The sequence below is a fragment of the Mastomys coucha genome, unplaced genomic scaffold, assembly GCF_008632895.1.
Source record: "Mastomys coucha isolate ucsf_1 unplaced genomic scaffold, UCSF_Mcou_1 pScaffold14, whole genome shotgun sequence".
Taxonomy (NCBI): Eukaryota; Metazoa; Chordata; class Mammalia; order Rodentia; family Muridae; genus Mastomys; species Mastomys coucha.
Window position 1 is genome coordinate 13,242,750 of NW_022196896.1, and position 21,774 is coordinate 13,264,523.

General features: G+C 35.5%; 1 protein-coding gene across 2 annotated transcripts in view; it reads right to left on the reverse strand.

Moving 5' to 3' along the window:
• The window catches only part of Mms22l (MMS22 like, DNA repair protein), a 116,785-nt gene that overhangs the window by 85,366 nt on the left and 9,645 nt on the right, over positions 1 to 21,774 (reverse strand). For both annotated transcript variants that reach the window (XM_031366489.1, XM_031366488.1), the window contains 4 exons: positions 20,743 to 20,873; positions 19,679 to 19,792; positions 11,088 to 11,264; positions 2,059 to 2,121 (listed from right to left, as the gene is read on the reverse strand). In XM_031366489.1, the coding sequence (XP_031222349.1) occupies positions 2,059 to 2,121; positions 11,088 to 11,264; positions 19,679 to 19,792; positions 20,743 to 20,873 (485 nt within the window). The remainder of the gene's footprint in view (positions 1 to 2,058; positions 2,122 to 11,087; positions 11,265 to 19,678; positions 19,793 to 20,742; positions 20,874 to 21,774) is intronic.

Sequence of the window (21,774 nt, forward strand, 5' to 3'; positions counted from 1 at the left end):
TATTTCTAAACTAGCTGGCAATTTACTACAGCATGCTTGACTAGATCTAACTTTGGGAATGACAGCATTTAACTTTAACAGTTCTGTCAAGATCTTTCTGCTCAAGAAGCATTATTATTTTATCTTGGTTTGCTCAGGTCACTGAAACCCCAGGCTAGGTAGATTGAGATGGTTGGTTGATCATCCAACCTGTTTTTAAGGATTACCTATCTTAAATCTTAAAAACAGATTCAACTGCTACCATTAAAATGCTATTGTACCTGTGAAAGTACATGTATCTAAAACTAAAGACTCGCAGAGGGGACCTAGCAAAGTGAAAGAGCACCCACTTAACAAGCAGAAGGTCTTGAGTCTAATCCTTACATGAAAAGTATTAAGTTAAAGGGAGTCAGCATCTAAAGAGGAAAGAGTATGTAAAGGATTCATTAATGTATTTATTAATTAAGGTATTAATTTAAAGCAAATATGTCTATGGAAAGGAGTTTAATGCTAAATTCTCTCCTGTTGTCTCTGACAATATATGTGTGTCTATGTAAGAAACAGTCTATGACAAAGACCTCAAAAATTCTGTAAATTCATATTTTTATGGAAAATGTTTAACTATTAAATACAAAGAAATAGGGGGGAAAGGCTAGGAGAAGAAAATTACAAGCATACTTGTAATTACAGCGGAACCAGAAAACTGAAGCTTCCCATTTCCAACGCTGATGTCGAAACTGTTACTAGACACTAACACTATCTAGACTTTACTGAACTTACTTGTACTTTGTTTGCACAAAGCTGTGAGTCATTAAAAATGAATTTAATTTTGAGTGGGGAAAATTCAGAAGGGATGACAAAAATACAGTACTCTTATATAAAATTTTAAGAAGAAAGTTAAAGAATGATTTAATATCTGATACAAATGACAATGGCCAGTGCAATGTATATTTCTTATTTTATGACTACTCCCTGATATCCTATGTTCCTGAATTTAAAAATAAATAAGAAGCGTTTTGGGTTACTAAACTAATATATTAAAAAACAGAAAAAAGCAATTAAAATTATACAGGAAAATATGAAACAAAAATATCTTTATAGTGGTTAGGGAGATATTTTAAAATAAAATTCTTAAGCTCCTAGTATTCTACCAGACATCTAGCGCATAACTGGTAAGGTTCACGAAATAACTAGAAACATTTATGTTCACGTATAGTTAACACAGGCAGCACATATACCTTCAGTCATTTACAATGTTTTCAGATATTCAGCTTTTTGGTATGGAGAATGGCTTACGTTTCATATATATATATATATATATATATATATATATATATATCTCAATTCTAAAAGCACAGGCACATAAAGCCATATTTTTACATTATGGTATTTATGTCAATTCCAGTTTTAAATAATCTTCACTAACAGAAAAGCAATTTATTCCCCAAATTAAAAAATATTCCACACTCTAACCTTCCATAAAGGGTTACTTACATTATAGAACTTTACAGAGCTACAACATATTTAAAGATGAGATGAACAGTGCATTTAAAACTATTTTAAAGGAGGTCAAGTCTGACCTCTGGGCCATGAAGCACTACATTAACAGCTCTGCGGAAAGAAAAATGATAAGGTATGAAATGAGTGCTCAGAAACGAGGACCTTATCAGTGAGAATACGATTCAAGCCTGTAAGACAAATTGCTCAGCAAGGCAAGTCACCTTCCTGCTGTGAGGAGGATAGAGCTGCATTTCCAATACCACCAACTATCTCCTTCATCATGTCGCCTGGCTTGCTATCATACAGTCAAGGGATGGCTTATAACTCCAAAACATCTTCCACTTATTTTGAATACATTCTTTCAAAGTCACCAACTAAGATAATTATCTTTGTCCTTTAACTGACAAATTCAGTGGTAAAAATAAAAACTTTAAAAGGATTTAATATGAATGACTTAGTTGACCCTTCAAAGAATCTCAGATTTGTAATAAATTATCATTTAAATCATTTTAAGTTTACTTAGCTCTTGTAAGTAAAATTTATACTATAAAATGCAGAAGTCGCTCACTGCCTGCATACCTGAACAGTGACGGACTGTTTCAGAAGTTCTTCTATAAAGCTCCAATTGGATTCCATCTGTCTCTGAAAAGAGAGAATACAGCTATGTTGAACTACTGCTCTTGATTATGTACATACTTAAAATGACGGTACAAGTGTAAAATTCTATCATTAAAATACCTTTGTAATGTCTTTAATTTCTTTCAGTAAAATCTTAGCTGATATACTTGGAGAAATAAAGCTACAGTTGTTCTAATCGAATAGAAACTGTACTAGACATATTTTATAAAAGTAGTATGTATACAGTCTTAATACTTAATTTGTTGTTACATATCATCTAACTGGAAAAATTGATATAACAATTATGTATCTTTAAGGTTACATAACAGTCTTCCCTATTCCCCTTCTTACATGAGATTTTCCTTCATTTTATTTGTAATATCCCAAATATAATCTACCTTATTAAATTAAAGCTTTTATGTAGTTTTACATAAAGAGAGAACTGATTGTTTTCTCTGTTCTGTATATCTAGTGTTTTGATTATTATGTGGGGAAGGATCTTCTTTTTTGTCCAATCTTGATAACACTTTCATTTAGCAAATGGTCATCTATCTGGCATTTCCAATTCTATGCATGACTCTATACAGAAAGGAAAAAAGCTACAGTGGACTTTTAAAAAGGTTCTCAAAATTTTACTTTTCTAACAAGAAAGCCTGGAGGATGTTCCCCCAGTTCTTAGAGACTGAGATGTGGGCAGTAGTCAAAACTAGAAGCAATAAAAAGCATTTTTTAAAAAAAAATCACATAATTTCTAATGCAGAAAAGGTATGAAAAGTTTTTAAATTTCAAAAAGCAAAGCTAGAATCCCCCAAAAATAAAAGTACAATACTTTGTGGTGTACACCTTTGATACTAGCAGTCAGGATGCAGATTTCTTGAGTTCAAGGGGAGGCTGGTTTGATCATGTTCCAAGCCAGTCAGGGATACTAGGGAGCCCGTCTCAGTCAGTCAGTCAGCTAATCAATCAATAAAGGTACAGACTCCTATCAGACTGACAGATGACTATATTTACAAATATAAGCTCTAATTAGTAAGAGATATATTCACTACTCACATTTTGAAAATGGTAGAAAATATTCACATAAGATGCTGGCTGCACTAAACCAATACTTCCTTCCTTACTAAAAGAAACAGCAACAACAGTAGTCAGCAACTAAGATAGCCTTTTATGATCTCTAACCCTTGGACTGAAGCATTTACATAATTCACTCCCTACCATATAGGAAATGCTTACCAACAGACTACCAATACCTATATGAGTGCCAGTGTGTCACTTCCACGAAGCTTCCAACTTGATAATTTTTTTAACTTAATAAGGAAACAACCCTACTGTGAGCAGGCCTGAAGCCCACAAGATAGGAAACTAAAACAATTTGCCCAAATTAAATCTTCCAGCCCCAAGAAAGCCTTTGGGAACTGCCTCTAAGTGACATCTTGACTAAAACGTCATAGAAGATCTTGAGGCAGGAACCGCCTAGATAATGCCCTAAAAAAATCCCCAACTCTTAGAAACTGAGTGAGATATTTTTGTTATATAACAATTATTAAAGTAATGACTTAATTATTCAAAATAATCACTCATCTCTCAGCCATTAGAATAATGAAGCCTAGAAGGAGACTTTGGTTTAGAGGCCTATCATATTAGATAGTTTGGGGATATGACAGAGTCATACTCAAGGAGTCTTAGGGCAGGGTTTGAACCAACTCCATAGACCAATAGTGCAACTTCCGGTCAGCTGGCCTGGAGATCAACTATGTGGGCACTTACAGGTCATGTATATGTAACGGAGGTAAAAAAAAAACAAAAAACAAACAAACAAACAAAAAACCCTATAAACACTAAAGATAGAGCTTAGCTTGGTATTAAGAATACAATCTGATTATTGTCACACAGTAATGCCAGGTTAGTATACCCTAACTCCCCATGAGAGAAAAAAAAATGAAGGTTCTCTACCCTATGTACTTCTTACCTATCCTACTTTGCTTTTTAAATTTAGTGTTTTAAATCATTCTTGTTTGTTTTACATTCTGACCAGTTCCTCTCCGCCCTCTCCTTCCAGTAACAACCCCTCCAATCCACTCTTCCTGGTCTTTTTTTTTTTTTTTTTTTTTTTTAGGAAAGGAAAGGCCTCCCATGGATATCAACCAGCCAGGTATATCAAGTTGTAGTAAGGCTTGGTACCTCCCCCTGTACTAAAGCTGGATGAAGCAACCCAGGATGATGAAAAGGGTCCCAAAAGCAGGCAATAGAGTCAGAGACAGCCCCCACTCCCACTGATACGGATGCCATAAGAAGATCATCTACACAAAAGCAACACATGCACAGGGCCTGGGTCAGTTCCAAGCAGGCTCCCTGGTTGTTGTTCAGTCTCTGTGAATCCCTATGAGCCCTGGTTAGTTCATTCTGTGGATTTCCTTGTGGTGTTCTTGACCCCTCTCGTTCATACAATCTTTCTTCCACCTCTTTTGCAGGATTTCCTGACCTCCACGCTCCACCTAATAATGCTTGGCATTGGGACTCTGTATCTGTTTCCATCAGTTGCTGAATAAAGCCTCTGTTGACAATTGGGCTAGGCAGCAATCTATTTGGACAGCAGAATGTCATTAGGAATTATTCCATTGACTTTTTTTTTTTCCATTCATGTATGGTTCTATTCTAGGTCTCTGGGCTATACAGTCTCTGGCTTTTAGCCCTCCAGACAGTTCCTTCAAGTCTTATAGGTCAAGAAGCCATGAAATAAAAGCCAGAAACTATAAACAACCTAGATGTCCCTCAATTGAAGAATGGATAAAGAAAATGTGATATAGTTACACAATGGAGTATTACTCAGCTGTTAAAAACAATGATATCATGAAATTTGCACACAAATGGATAGAACTACGAAAAAATCCTGAGAGAGGTAACCCGGACCCAGAAAGACAAACATGGTATGTATTTATTCACCTATAAGTGGATATTAGATCTAAAGTACAAGAGAAATATGATACAATCCACAGACCCAGAGAACTAAGAATCAAGGGAGGATTAAGAGGGGAAGAAAGGTAGATGATAGGACACCTGAATCTCCCTGGGAAGGGGAAATAAAATAAATTTCAAGGGTGAAGGGCAGATGGGGGAACAAGAATAGGAGAGATCAGGTTGGAGGAGGATGGCTAGAGTACTAGGAGAGAAAATGAGCAGGGCGGTGGTGGCGCACGCTTTTAATCCCACCACTTGGGAGGCAGAGACAAGCAGATTTATGAGTTCGAGGTCAGCCTGATCTACAGAGTGAGTTCCAGGACAGCCAGGGCTATACAGAGAAACCCTGTCTCAGAAAACCAAAAAAAATAAAATAAAATGGAATGGGGGTTGAGGGGACACATCTCAGGGACATGGTAGAAAGCTAGTGTAATTGAAACTCCCAGGAATCTATGAGGGTGATCTTAGGTTAAGACTCTCAGCAATGGGGTATACAGAGCCTGAACTGGCCACCTCCTTTAACTAAGCAACACTTCCAATGCAGAGCCTGGGTCACCAGCCACATAATCTTCAACCTACAATTTAGTGTGCTGGTAAAGCAGCAATTATTAGAGTGGTCAACTAATGACTTGTCCAGCTTGAGATCCATGCCTAGCTTACTTTCTGTTGCTGTGGTAAACACATGACTAAAAGCAGTTTGAGGAGGGAAGGGTTTATTCTATTTTACAGCTTGTAGTCCATTATGAAGAAAAGAAAATGTCAACACCATTGATGAGTAATGAGGAACAGGACTGAGTTGACACAATTCAGTTTTTGTTTTACAAATGGATCGTGTTAATGAGTATATTTCAATTGTCCTATCAAGGCATTTAAGTCACAAAAATGTCAGGAGTGTAATTCTTACACAGATAATTTTGAGAATGTGACTACAAGATGGCTCTAATTTGAACAAATTAAACTATGTATAAAAAGGAGAAGGTTAATGAGAAAGATTGTACTAGGATCAACCTCAAAATGAAGGGCTACAAACAACGAATGACTGCTAAAGAGAGGGGAAGCTGGTCTTCAAGGATGAGGCTCTCTCTGATTCAACATCAAAGATCAAGTGGTCAGCACAAAACACATGCATAGAAGCATCATTAAGTGCGCTCAGCATATAAATACTTATGTATTTATATGTATGTATGCATGCAACAATAAAGAAAAAATGAAAAAATTTCTCTTTAAAAAAAAGGTAACTACCATGGCCCAATCCAACATAATAGAGAATATAGTACCAAAAAGAAAAAAATATATATATTTTACTTCTACAAGACAATTTAAATTTAAGCATGACAGTGTTTTCCTGCATATTACTTTATCATAATAATGCCTACATGTATAATTTCTAAAAAACAAAGTCACATAGAGGTCATAAATCTGGATCTATGTTTTCTATTTTTTGATTCCACCAATAAAAACCAAGGGGCTCACTTAAGCTTTGTAGGTGATAGCCCCACCAGAAACAGACTCTTACTTTCCACCTCCAGCAGACTACTTAGGGACTTGTATAACTCTCATTTTAAGATTACATTTAATAACTTTTATTTAGTTTCCATTTCAAACGCTTCAAAAACGAACATCAGTGCCAGACTGATCACCCCATGCTCTTGGCAAAAAAAGGAGTCAAAAGTGATTCTTGCAATGCCCAAAAGAATTTCATATCTTTAAATTGTGTTTGGTTTTAAAATAGATTGGCTGGGATTTTAAGAGGCTAACAGATTCTCATCTAGACTGAGAGAACACCAAACAGAAATGAATGAAAAGCTAGAGCTTCTAAGAACTGAGATACTGTATTGTTTTTACAGGCTTATAAAAATAATAATCATATCTGAAACTTACTTAAAATGTAGAGATTTTACATCAAACTTCGGGAAAAGTTGGAACATCTAATTTTGTACCCAATACTTCTCAGGTGAAAAACACGTAACCATTATCATCCCTTACACATTATTCTCCAGTGAAATATGCATAGTATGGGCTGGCAAGATGGCTCAGCAGCTAAGAGCACTGATTGCTCTTCTGAAGGTCCTGAGTTAAAATCCCAGCAACCACATAGTGGCTTACAACCACCCATAATGAGATCTAGTGCATCTGAAAACAGCTACAAGTATACTTATAATAAAAAAATAAAAATAAAAAAAAAAGAAATAAGCATAGTACTATATAAGTACTTTCAGATAATTAGCTCAATATATCATAAAGAAGAAAAACATCAAGGCAATTTTCAAATTTATGATTTAAATATATTTCAGATCCAAACTAACATGTATAATTACTCTGAAGGTATCAACCAATATGTCTTTATAGTAATAGATAAGAATGACCATCTAAGCCCGGCAGTGGTGGCGCATGCTTTTAATCCCAGCACTTGGGAGGCAGAGGCAGGCGGATTTCTGAGTTTGAGGCCAGCCTGGTCTACAGAGTGAGTTCCAGGACAGCCAGGGCTACACAGAGAAACCCTGTCTCAAAATCCCTCCCCCACAAAAAAATAATGACCATCTAATTTACTAATGAGGTAACTTGGAAATAAAAGGGAAAATCAGATAGGACCAATGTCAGCTAACATAAAATGCCTACAGGAAATTGAAACTCATGGTTATTCTATCTGTATCCTATCTACCTCTAAGAGAGAATCTTTTGGAGAAGTCTTAAAATTATAATTATTACAAATTTTCTTTTGGTGAGGAGGTTGTATACAAAGGGAGAGGGAGATTGGTGGAATTGGGGTACATGATGCGAATTAACAAAGAATCAATCAAACTGTTTAAAATTAAATAAAATAATGAGTTGGCAAAAACAATTTTATTTTTATTAAGAAAATTCAGTGATAGTTAAAATAAATATTTTATTTTAATTAAATTTAAATTATTTTAAAAACAATTTATTGGCTGTATTTCAAAGTTTTAGGCTGTTAATAAAATGTAGTTATGTATTTCAAAATTATTCTCCAAATGTAATGATGAGGGAAGAATATCTAACATAAATTACAAAACAACTAAATTATTATTTTATTAAGTCAACAAGAATTATACTTGATTCTTTCTATTTCAATTAAATTATATTTATTTTTACATAATAGGCTTGAAACACGTTTTGAAATCTGAAGTAGATGGAAAGTAAGCTGTTCTCATTAAAAGCTTTGTTGTAATGGAATTACATTTATAGTAATAGAAGTTTCCAAATAATACATTTTATTTTTGCTAACATTCACAAACATTTTTTATTTCTTGGAAGTTTCTTATACTTTAAAAGTAGAACATTGGGCTGGAGAGATGGCTCAGCAGTTAAGAGCACTGACTGATCGTCCTGAAGGTCCTAAGTTCAATTCCCAGCAAACACATGGTAGCTCACAACCATCTGTAATGGGATCTGATGCCCTCTTCTTGTGTGTCTGAAGAGAATGACAATGAACTCACATTCATAAAATAAATGTTAAAATAAATAGTTAAAAAAAAAATAAAAGTAGCCGGGCGGTGGTGGCGCAAGCCTTTAATTTCAGCACTTGGGAGGCAGAGGCAGGTGGATTTGTGAGTTCCAAGACAGCCAGGGCTATACAGAGAAACCCTGTCTCGAAAAATAAAAACCAAAAAAATAAAAAAATAAAAAAATAAATAAAAGTAGGGCATTTTCGTTACACAGAATGTGTACTTTAAATAAGCATTTTCATCTCTGTAGCCACAGTTTTGTAAATTATTTGAAATACTTGTATTTACAAAATTAGATTACTTCACTCAAAAAAAAAAAAAAACCACAAAACAATCGAGTTTATCTAAGGTAACCTTTAATCACTGTGCATCTATATTTCTCTACCTACAAAATGGATATATTATTTTCTCTACTTCTTAACACACTAAATAGTGAATAATCACTGGGATAATAAATACACTTTTAAGTGTAAAATGCATTTCACATTTAATAAAAACCATTACTAGGGGAAAGAGCTAGACTTTTTTTTAAAGACATAACAGTTAAGAAATACTGGAAGACACGCCGGGCGGTGGTGGCGCATGCCTTTAATCCCAGCACTTGGGAGGCAGAGGCAGGTGGATTTCTGAGTTCGAGGCCAGCCTGGTCTACAGAGTGAGTTCCAGGACAGCCAGGGCTATACAGAGAAACCCTGTCTCAAAAAACCAAGAAAAAAAAAAAAAAAAAAAAAAAAAAAAAAAAAGAAATACTGGAAGACAACAGTTAAGAAATACTGGAAACTCTGAGAATATGTATCTGAAAGCAACTTTTATTTTACATGTACATACCTAAATATTTATTATATATAATTATTTTTAAACACAGAAAGCTTCCATCTTCAAATGTAGCGGTTTCCTTTAAAAATCATTTCACATAAATAAGATTTATAAAAACATTTTTAAAACTCACAGAGGAACCAGTTAAAAGACACATTCATTTACTATCTTGATTCCATGATAAGAAAATCAACAATGTCAGATTTCTCAGAATGATCTACCAGTGCATTACATACTCTGATGGCAATGACAGGACAACACATGGACTATCCAGAGGTATCAACAACCACTATTGAAATAGAGCACTCACTACAAAGTGTCATCACAGTTCCAGTAAGCATTAATAAACTAAGCATATATTCCCTGAAGCAAAGAACTACAATGTTTTTTATATATATCTTCTTATCAACACCTTTTGTAATACCTAATATATATCATATATATTACAATTTAGAAATGCTTGACAAATTACCACACTTATATGTACTGATTAAAATAAGGAGTGTGTTCTTAGAGGAATTAAGGTTGAACAGGAAGAGAAATAAAAATGCTTATGTTACAACTTCAGAATTACAAGCATTTTTTTAATTCCTTTAATGTTTCTATAATATTCTAATAATTAAAATGTTAAACATTAGCATCCTATTCCAGAAAACTACTTAATAAATGAGTCATAAAAAGAATTATGACAACTGCTAAAATTTGAGTACTTATTATATATCAGCAAGAACCTACAGAGGTGAGGACTAGAAAACCTCTTGTTACATTTAGAAGGCTGAGTTTTGAGACAGGACTTACTCCATAGTCCAGGTTGACCTGGTACTCACTATGTATGCTAAGCTGGCCTGGAACTCATAATGAAGCCTAAGCTACCCATGAACTTGTGTCAAGCCTCCTGCCTCAGACTCAGAAGTCCAAATTTATAGCACTGATATGTTGGTATAATTCTATTTTCTGAGAATGGCAGAAATTATACATATATAGGAATTATAAACATCAAATAGGGTTTCAAATAAAGATATTTACTAGGTGGTTTACGTCAGAAGGAAGTAATACCATAAAACAATGTTTCCAACCAAACAATACATACAATAGATAAAAATCTGTCTTCTTGTTTAAAGCAAACTTGATAGTTTGTTAAACAGGGTAAACTGAGAAAAACAGGTACCTCTAAAGAAATGTTATGCAAAAGAAATATTTTTATATGTGTGCTGGTTTGTACACTATTCCAATTGCCTGCAGCAGGCCCTAAGAAGACAGCAGATTCCCTGGAGCTAAAGTAACAGGCAGCTGTGACCCTGAGTGTAGGTGCAGGGAACAAAACTTGAGTCTGGCTAGAGTAGTATGTGCTCTTTATCACTGAGCTCTATCTTCAGCCCCAAAAGAAACACTTTCAATATATTACACACAAAACCCACTGATTCATTTCTGGGAGACATATGCTTCCCCTTTGACACTCTTGGAGAATTTATGACTAGAAGCAAACTTTGGAGCAATGCAAACCATGATTTTTTTCATGAGAAAACAGTGGATCAGAAAAGCTTAAGCAGTTTACTAAAAGTCATACAAGTACTTAGGAGCGACAGGATTGAAGACCAAGTCTTCTACAAATTGCTTTTCATTTATCAAACAATAAAAACATGAACTTACAATTCTTCAAGATTAAGAGATATTTATAGGATCACTAAATAGAAGAAAAAAACAAAAGAAAAATCGTTCCCCTATGACCTGAGCACATATAAATCTTACCATTTCGTCTGCTACACCATGGCGATCAATCTGGTACAATGATGCTACATGAACACTAATCCACCAACTAAAGCCTAATGGATCCTTGGTCTGGGTTAGAGAAACAGAAGGTCTTCTTTGGTCACTTGATTTTTCAAAAAGTGTTTTAAGTAGTTTATTCAACCAATTCCAAAATGACTATAGAAACAAAAAGAACATAATTCAGTTAAATTATGACACTATTCTAATGACCTTTGACTTATAGTATTTCCTGTTGAAATACACAAAACAGAGCATCAATTATGAACATTGATATATATTATGCTTTAAAGGTATCTTTTGTCAACATCCTACAGAATGTTCTGAAAGTATGTCTTTTAAATATATCATCTGGTAATCCTTACAGATGATTTATAAAACTAAATTTTAAGTCAGTAATCTTATACTATAGTTCTCTTTACAAACTTATTATATTTACAAATGTTTTCTTTTCAGTTGCATATACTTTTTACTAATCTACTTAATGATGACAAAATAACAGGATAAATTCAAATGTCTTGTAAAAGAAAAGCAACTGTTTTGTTCTTAGACAAAACTGCACTCTTAGAACTAACTCATTCATGCCCAAACCAGTTTATTATTGTAGCAGATTGATCGCTAATATCATTGTGATGAGAGTTTATTTTTCAGAAAATTAAACCTAAGACTTTGTATTTGCCAGGCACATGCTCTACCAGTAAGCTCTATTCACGCTTTTTAAAGTTTTAGGATTTTTTGTTGTTTTGTTTTGTTTTTTTCCATTTTGAGGCAGGGCCTGGCTAAGTGGCCAGGCTGGCCTTAAACTTACTATATAGTCCACACTTAATTGCTTATGTAATGTTTCCTGTATATTTTTTTTCTACACCAGTCCTTTTCCACTCTACAGAACTATTCCCATGAAACTACTTTGTAGCATTTTTTTTAGTGTTATTCTGCTAGAAACAGCTTTATTTTGCCTTTTTTGGCTGAGGTTTTTAAGCTGATGAGTAATTGTTTGTTTGACTATAATGAAGACAGTACTTCCACTGAATTGATTCCTAGGCTGCTAAAAAGTCAGCTAGCCATCAAATGTTTATTTTTTCTATATGCGTGAAGCTAAGGAATGAATCCAAGCACTCTATGTCACACCCAGCCCCTAATTTTCACCGCACATTTGTTACTTAACCTCTTTGTCTTTAAACCCTGTGACTTCACTGCAATGCACCAGGTGCTTTTTTTCTTTAATTATACTAAACACGTTCTTTGGGTTTCTTTTTTTTGTTGTTGTTGGTGTTTTCGAGACAGGGTTTCTCTGTGTAGCCCTGGCTGTCCTGGAACTCACTCTGTAGACCAGGCTGGCCTCGAACTCAGAAATCCACCCTCCTCTTGGGTTTCTTGATTTGATTAGTTTTCATTAAAAATGGAAAACTATTTTTTTGTGTTTTACTCCTCTCCTTTTCCAACTTCAAGAAATGCTTGCTTATTTCCTATTTGTGTGTCTCTCTTTTACATTATACACAACCGTTACTCAAAGTCTCCCTGGTACCATTATGAAACGTTCCTGAGGTACCTTTAGTTACCTTGTCACTTCAGCCTCTCTCATACCAGTGTCTCGAGTTTCACTATACACAACATTGAAACTTTGACGTAATTAATGACTGGTGTCTCTTCATGATGACTTCTCATGTTTGGAGCAGGAAAGCCACAGAAGCATTCTTATTCTTTCACTGCATCTTATGAGAGGTGTATGGGATCAGTTTATCCTATCACTGCTTAATTCTGACTGTGTGGTTAAGGTGATATTCTCCAGATTGTTTATATTTATGACATTACTATTTCCATCTTGGTTAGTGATAAATTTTATGTGTAGATATTTACAAAACTACAAACACATCCTATTTTATTTTAAGCTCCAAAGTGATGGCAACATCTCATATCTACTGTTCCAGAGACTTTGGTAGAAGGAAGGCAATTTAGAGACCATTATAATCATCCATAATGAGATTTTTGTCTCAGCAAACAGAAACCAAACCAATATAAAAATTGGAAGTAACTTATCTTCATCTCACTTTTGTTCACTACGCTAAGAAACCAATGAAGAATCTTGCTTAAAACAATTACACTAACTGATGTTCTGGTGCTTTCCTGACCTATATTTTCCAGAAAAGAATCCCTTCTCCTTACTTATACAGCATAGGTAACTGTATAGATTACAACCCTTTTCAACTATGTCTTAAACAAATCAAGTTATCCCGGGTTTAATATATAGACGATATTCATTTGGGTTGTGTTCTTCAGACATATCCCATCATGTTTTGAGCAGACAATATCTGGCATAAGATGCTTCTGTCTCAGTTTCATCTTTCATGGACCTGTCTAAACCCACCTATTTTTCTAAGAAGTCTCTCTGGTGTTCACTAGAAAGCGGTCATTTTTGAAGCCAATCTGTATATACCAGCAATTTGCACCACCATTGTACTTAGAATTGGTTACTTCTAGTGGAAAAGATAGGAAATGTATGTATACAAACACACATCCATACCTAGCTCTATTCTAATTCACCATTTCATGGCTTACAGTAGTTTCTCCTCTTCCAGTTATGTGACAAACTTGAATCATATTATCCACAATATATTTAAGATCCCCTCAGTTACAGTCTATAAATAGGTCTAAAATTGCCAACTCTCAAATAACAATGTGAAAAAAAAAAAAAAAAAGTCCTAAAAAAGATTGATTGTTAGCCTGGCATGCGGTTCACACCTATAATCAGAATGCTGAGGCAACTAGAATACAATTTCCAAGATAGCCTGGGCTAAATATTTATAAAAAATTATTTGAAATTCTTTATAAATATTTGTAATTCTTTATAAAGAATTATTTGTAATTCTTTATAGATTGATGTTTAGCAGTAAAAGTACATAGTCAAATTGTTATATTCTAACATTATCTAGATTATTATTTTCAATCTCTGTACTGTGTTTTTATTCATCTGAAATATAAATGCCTTCAATTACTTGTTCAGTGCACTTTGTTTGTTTGTTTGTTTGTTTTTCGAGACAGGGTTTCTCTATATAGCCCTGGCTGTTCTGGAACTCACTCTGTAGACCAGGCTAGCCTCGAACTCAGAAATCCATCTGCTTCTGCCTCCCAAGTGCTGGGATTAAAGGCATGTGCCACCACTGCCCAGCCCTAGTGCACTTTCAAAACACATTATTTTTGTGCATAGGAAACAATAACATTATTCTAAAATTAGAGACATATGAAAAGCCACACTAAAATTGTTTTGAAGCAGGATAGAAAGACACAGAAATTAAGGAGACATGAGACGGTAAAATAAGACTTTCATTAGTGTTTGAGAATTGCTGCCAGTTTAGAGTCAAACAACCAGCACAACAGAATCTGTGACAGCATGAACAAGACCTGCGCAAACCCAAGCCTGACTAAACTCCAGCACTGAGGAGAGCAAATCAGCACAAAGTCCCATCCCGAATGACACTGTGCATATCAACTGCACTCAAGAGCAGGCCCCATGCTTGGTATAGTAAGAAAATGCAAATTGAACTCTTATGTTGTTGGTGGTAGTGGTGGTAGTGTGTGTCTATATACCTTTTTTTTTTTTAAGAGAAAGAAAATGAAGTTGGATGAGTAGGAAGGTGGGGAGGGATCTGGAAGAAATTTGGGAAGAGGAAAGAATATGCTCAAATTTATGTTGTATGAAATACTCAAAGAGTAAATAAAAACATTTTAAAAGTTCCAGCATGGTTAACATTGCTAAGAATATTTCCAATATAGAGACAATATTTCTTTTATGGTAGAGATATTTCAAGTTAAGAAAGGTAAAATAGAAAAAAAAACAAAGCTTAAGTTTTATGCTTGAGTACAGCTTTGGACTTCCCCATATATATAAAAAAGCAGTTTTCTGGGAATTTCATGAATACATAAATTGGTGGTTCTCAACCTGTTGGTCATGACCCCTCTGGAGAGTCAAACGACTGGGGTTGCCAAAGGCCATCAGAAAGCACAGATATTTGACATTACAATTCATAACAGTATGAAAATTACAATTATAAAGTAGCAACAAAAATAATTTTATGGTTGGAGTCACCACAACATGAGGACCTATATTAAAGGGCTGGAGCATCAGAAGATTGAGATTGTACTTACAGTAACAACATACTTTTTAATTCCATATCCACCCCTGGGACTGAGTTTTACTCTAAAAGCAGTAATTTCATGGAAGCACATTTGGAACTACTTACTGTATCAACTCTTTTAAGTTAAGAATGCACATTTAGAACTACCCTTAACTCATTTAAGCTGCCTTTACAACCCTTTGAGATGTAATATCAAAAGTCTTAAGAATCATACACACATAGCTATCAAGATACTTAAGGATTACTTGCTTTTGAGAAGAGCACACTTATTCTCTTGGGTGTCTTGTAGACTTTGGCTACACTTACAACAGAACAAACAAACTACTAAAAACCACTTAACTCTATCCTGCACATCCTTCCCTTCCACAATGCCCCCTGTAAAGCTTGGGTCCCTTTCCAGTGCCCAAACCTAATCTAGCTATGCTGCCTAAGCCATAGTCAATCTCTAGACTCAACCTGACCTACATAGCCTTTCGTACCTAGCCTTCACTGTTCATATCAGAAATAGCAAAAAAAAAAAAAAAAATCCAAATCCCAGATCTTTCAGAAAAAAAAAATTTTTTTAAAAAGTCAGTCTCTATGCTCCAAATCCAAGAGTCCTGTAAAAATGTTAGCCAATTATCTTCATCCTTGATAAATTCCAAGAAATAAAATCTAATATAATAAACTTAAAAGAATTTTAAAAAAGAAAAAGACAAAAAAAAGCCAGGTGGTGGTAGCACATGCCTTCATTCCCTGAACACGGGAGGCAGAGGCAGAGGCAGAGGCAGAGGCAGGTAGGTGGATCTGTGTGAGTTCTGAACTATCCTGGTCTACAGATTTAACGGAGAATCTTCATGTTTGCCACGCACACTCGTCTACTCCAGTCACATCCAAAATATCGGGGATAAAATCCTGACTAAGGATAAGAGGCAATAAGAATCCAAAAGGAGTTCTGTGCCTCCTGGATATTCAGACAGTCTCTGGTATCCCCTAACTCAGACGTGTTCCAGATCACGTCTTTCCAATCGTCAACACGCCCTCATAATTAGGCATAAAGGTACCCCAAGAAATGATTCATAAATGGCTAAGATTGGGCATTGTTTCCTGGCCAAAACAATGTTTCTAACCTATCCTGGTTTATTACCAAGCTTTCCCTCACTCAAGGACATTAGCTAGGAGTGTCAGGTCAGACCCTCCTAGCCATTGCCTCCAGCAGAATCAGAGAATTAGCCTAGGAATACCAAAAAGCCTCAACAGGGAGGGCTCCACTCCTCTTCACACCTGACAACCAAACCCCACTGACCTTGATGTGCTGTCACTTGTCTACATGACCTCAGTCCTACGTGGCCTCTTGCTGTAACCCACCTACCTACGTGACTCTTGTAATTTGCCCTGCTTACTGTATGGTATTTAAGCCTGAATCTCACCTTGCACAAATACATTCAGATCTAACGCACCCTTGTGTCGGCTCTGTCTGTCATCTCATCGCCTACGCCTTGTCGACCTGACTAGGACCCCCGTTTCTCCCGCGGGTTGAGGGAGGCCCAGATCGGCCGGCCTGTGGCACATGTCCAAATGTGTTTACACAGGTATTTGTATTTTCTTTCCTGATGTCTTTATCGTATAATGAAACATTGAGAGAACATCAGTGGTTATCAATTACAAGTTTTAATATACTAAATGTCCCTCAAGAGACATTGCTACCTGTAATGTGTTTATGGTTACATATCGCTAGTTATATCATATTAGACATAATTATGACCTGGTTATTGTTTTCATTTGGAAATTAAGCATAACATAACAAGGTACAATTTTGTATCAAATTGACAAGAGGTAGACATGTGCTGCCTATTCTTGGTTGTCAACTAAACTACATCTAGAATTTACCAAATCCCAAGCATCTGGGTAAGCTTGTGAGGGACTCTTCTTAACTGAAGCATCTGAAGGGGTAGTATCTACATTATGTATGGGCCAACTTTCTTCTGGTAGTACCTATATAAACATGAAAAAAAGAAACTTTCGCTCGTTGCCTGCTTGCCCTCACTCTTACTGGCAAGTTTCTTCCCTCACTTGTATTAAGAGTCTGAAAACCAGCCGAGATAGGCATCCAGACTCTTGGGCTGAATGAATCCATGAATACTGGATTCATGGACATATCAGGAGACAGCAATTGTTGGAATAACTGAACCTGTTTAAGCCACTCTAATAAACTCCTCTTATATGAGACTCATTTTATCAATTCTGTATCTCTAGAGAATCTTAACTAATACAATACCTAACCAAACAAAACAAACAAAAAAAACTCAATCCCAGACATGAGAAGCCCTCTTTCGAATTGTTCAGGTTTGTAAATGAGACTTCTAACATTTTGCTAATGCCCTTGGTGCTTCCCCACCAAAGGAGGGAAGATACACCTTTAAAACTGAAGACATGACGGGCAGTGGTGGTGCATGCCTTTAGTCTCAGCCCTTGGAAGGCAGAGGCAGGCAGATTTCTGAGTTCGAGGTCAGCCTGGTCTACACAGAAAAATCCTGTCTCAAACAAACAAACAAACAAACAAGCAAAAAACAAACAAACAAACTGAAGACACGACATACTTGAGGCACAGGGGCCAAAGGATACAAGGTCGATCTGACCCAAAGCCTCCTTCCATGGTACTTGAAGGTTCCATGCTAGTTTCCAACAGAAGGAAGCAACCAATAGTGCTACCAGCTATGACAACTATGAACTACAACAACCAGTAGGGATGACAGCCATAAGGCTGTAATATTGGTACACGTACCCTGGCAGTAACCAACAGCTCTCTAATTGGACTTAAGACCCACTCAGAAGGAAACAACCTAGCTAATTTCTCTGGGCTAATGTAGTCATGAATCAAAGACAAAACTGCAGTTGCTCCATACTTAATATATAACTACATTCTAAAACTCTGTTCTTATACCCACAGATATATCTATTTCTCACTCCTGCTAAAGAAACTTATCATTCAAACAAATACAGACTATTCAAAAAATACAACTGAAAAAATGCAAAGTGGTGGAGCCCAGTCCAATCTGATAACATCTACAACAAATTAATGCACCTAAAGATCAGGGATCATTTCAGAAGGGGATGGTGGTGATGAAGATTGTTAGGAATCAGAGAAACAGGAAGTTTGCTGTGTCAGAGAAGCTACAGCCATGAATTGTCATCAACATGGCTGCCTAAACACGATCGGAACAAGGATGGCACCAAGAAACTAATGTGGAAAGAGGAAAGCTCAGGAGAATTCAACCTTACAGAAAGAATTGCAGGCAACTAAGGAATGGTAATAGCAGGGAAAAAATTCTTCCCCAGAGAAAAGTACCAATACACACAAATATATATGAAACAACACTAAAGAAAAAGGGGCTGTGAACTTGAATGAGAAAGGGGGTGCAGTTAGGGAGTAGATAAGAAGGTCTGGAGTTAAGAAATAATATAATTATAATGTTAAAAAAAAACAAAACAAACAACAACAAAAAACCTCCAACTCTGCTTCGTACTGACTCACCTGAAATGCTTTTCTGAGGTGAAGTCAGGAATTTCAGCTTCATCAGGTTCCCCAGTACAGAGCCTCTAGGCAGAGGTAGATAGAGCAGATCTATCTCTGGCTCCTCCTGCCCTACTGCTGATAAACTTCTACATTAGCACCCAACAATTTATGGTTTTAATTCACCAAGGCCCACAGCTTCTTGTCATTCCAGTATTTCTTTGAGTATACCAGCACATGGGCTCACATACCCTTTTCTCTGCTATTCTACATAAAAGCTGATTTACTACATTCTTTTACATTCTGCTCATTTCATTTCACAATGTATTAGGGAAATTACTTCAGAATTCTTCCTCATTCTACTATGTGTACACACACACACACCCACACACACAAATACATAAATAATGCAAAATATTTGTTGTGTCAACTTGATCAGGCACAAGTGCCCAGAAGTAGATTAAATGTTATACTAGATGCACACTTTTAAACTCTCCGATGTTGACATTTAAATTAGTAGACTCATTAAAGCAGACTGCCCTCCTTAATGTGTGTGACTCCCTCCATTTAAGCAGACACCTTACTGCTCTGCAGATCAAGTTGGTGTAGTGACTTTCCCCCTTCCTTCACATTTGGAATGAGACTAGATCTGCTGGCTCTCAGGCTTTTAGGCCTTTGGACTCAGACTGAAACTTGTGTAGACAGTTCTCCTGGGTCACCAGTTTGCCACATACATGCCAGGTCCAGCTTCTATAACTATATTAGTCAATCTCTTATAACGTCCTTACTTATTCTATTGACGCCCATTCTCTAAGAGATATAGGATAATACAGCAGAATATTCTAGTATGCAAATACGATACTATGTATGCTTTGAGCAGCCATTCTCCTACATATGAAATTCAACATACGAAGTAGTCACAAGTAAATATCAATTTTCCAACTTACTTCTGAAACAGACCATTTACTTCTGTGGTCTAAAAGATGAATAAGTAGAACCCACAATTCTTTAACACAGGAGCATGGGTAGTGACTAATCAGTAATGCTTCTGAAGGCATAACCTACAAAAAGAAGCAGCTATTTACATGCCACATAGATGATTGCTATAAAGAGTTAAAATATTTTCTCAATTTAAGGAAAAGGATCACTTCATTAACTTTTGTTAAAAGTTCCCTTTACAATTAAAGTACATGATAAACCTAATTTTCAGTTAAAGAAACAAAAATGAAAACTTTTCAAGCACTGGCCAATCAGTACACTTTAAGATTCTGTTAGAAATAAGCTGTCACAACTACTAAAATAGGCCCAAGTGTGTGACAGCAGGTAAAGAACGTGAAAAGGACATTAGTGCAAGTACCTTCTAGTACAACATTCATTACTCAACCCCTGTTCTGAGTATATGCTGGAATAAACCTCAGTCAGTTTACTTACTTATATCTGTTCCATCTAACACACTAGCATACACACACACACAGACACACACACACACACACACACACACACACACACACACACACACACACACCCCCTGACAGAAACTTAGAAACAAACTTGCATTCATTATTAAGGCAAAGTAAACATGCTTTAACCTACAACTAGGCAGGAATAACAAACAGTTCCAGGACACTGATAATACACAGTGAGAATAGTTAATTACATACTAGGGATTGTGAAAAGTATTTTGAAAAGGTAGAACAAAGCAGTATGAATGTTTTTACCACAATGATAAATATTTGATAAATATTTAACCTGATTTGAACATTATGTAATGTATATAACACTCATTAATGTGTACTTATATTTTAACATACCACTTTAAAAATTAACATGTCAGATGAATTCCAGTCTATTGTAAACATTTATATCAAAATTCTTACCACATCTAACTCCCAGATATTAGTAATCAAATACAAAACAGTAGAAACATTAACATATTTCAAATTCTTATGCATTAAAGCACATATATTAAAGATTGTTGTCATTAACACATTAATAACTCTTAAAGCATTACCTTGTCATATCTTTTGACTGACAGGCATATTAAGTCACAGAAAAGATGTTCACAATGTTCTTCAAAGAGGCTGACATTGGTTAAACTGTCACCTGCCTGACCAATAAACTGACGACCATAAATAACTTGTTCTGCAAAATAAGAGAAATTCTACGTTAAAAGCTCAGATTGTATTAACTCTCCCAAGGAAAAAAGAATGATTTTACTTCTTCAACTTCTTCTAAAGTAAAATATAGTTTTAGGATTTTTGGGGTTTTGTAAGTAAATTAAATTTGAGAATAACCAATTTTGTTATTACCTAAAAAACTTTTCCAATTCTATATTCAGTTTAATTAACTTCCTTTGTATTAATGAGACCATCTTTGAAAAGCTTTATTGCTCTGCCACTTTAAAATAAAAAACACAAAAAAGTACTCATCTATAACTCTAAGAACAAAGAAGCTAAAATATTAGGGTTTTTTTGTTTTGTTTTTTGTTTTTTTGTTTTTTTGTTTGTTTTTTGAGACAGGGTTTCTCTGTGTAGCCCTGGCTGTCCTGGAACTCCCTCCGTAGTTCAGATCAGGATCGCCTGGAACTCAGAAATCCACCTGCCTCTGCCTTTTTTTTTTTAACTGATGCTGGTATGCTTACCACTTATACTTGTTTTGTGGCATAAAACAGACCAAACCAAGGTAAACAATAACCAAAATGTGTGCCTGCGTCACAGTGTGTCCACTTGAACATTGTTCTAAATAGATGGAATATAATCATTATAAATCTGTGAATACACTGTGTCCATGTAGTTATATACATAGACAAAAACTAAGTATTGACATATAGATGTCTTTGAAAACGAAAATGACAACAGCAAAATTTAAAAAGCAAAACCAAAACAAAACAAACAAGCAAACAAACAAACAAACAAAACCCACAGCATTTGCCAGGTATGATAGCTCATGCCTTTAATCCCAGCACTCCAGAGGCAAGTGGATCCAGGACAGCCTGGTCTACATTGAGGTCAGCCAAGGGTAAATAGTTAAGTGAAACTCTTGA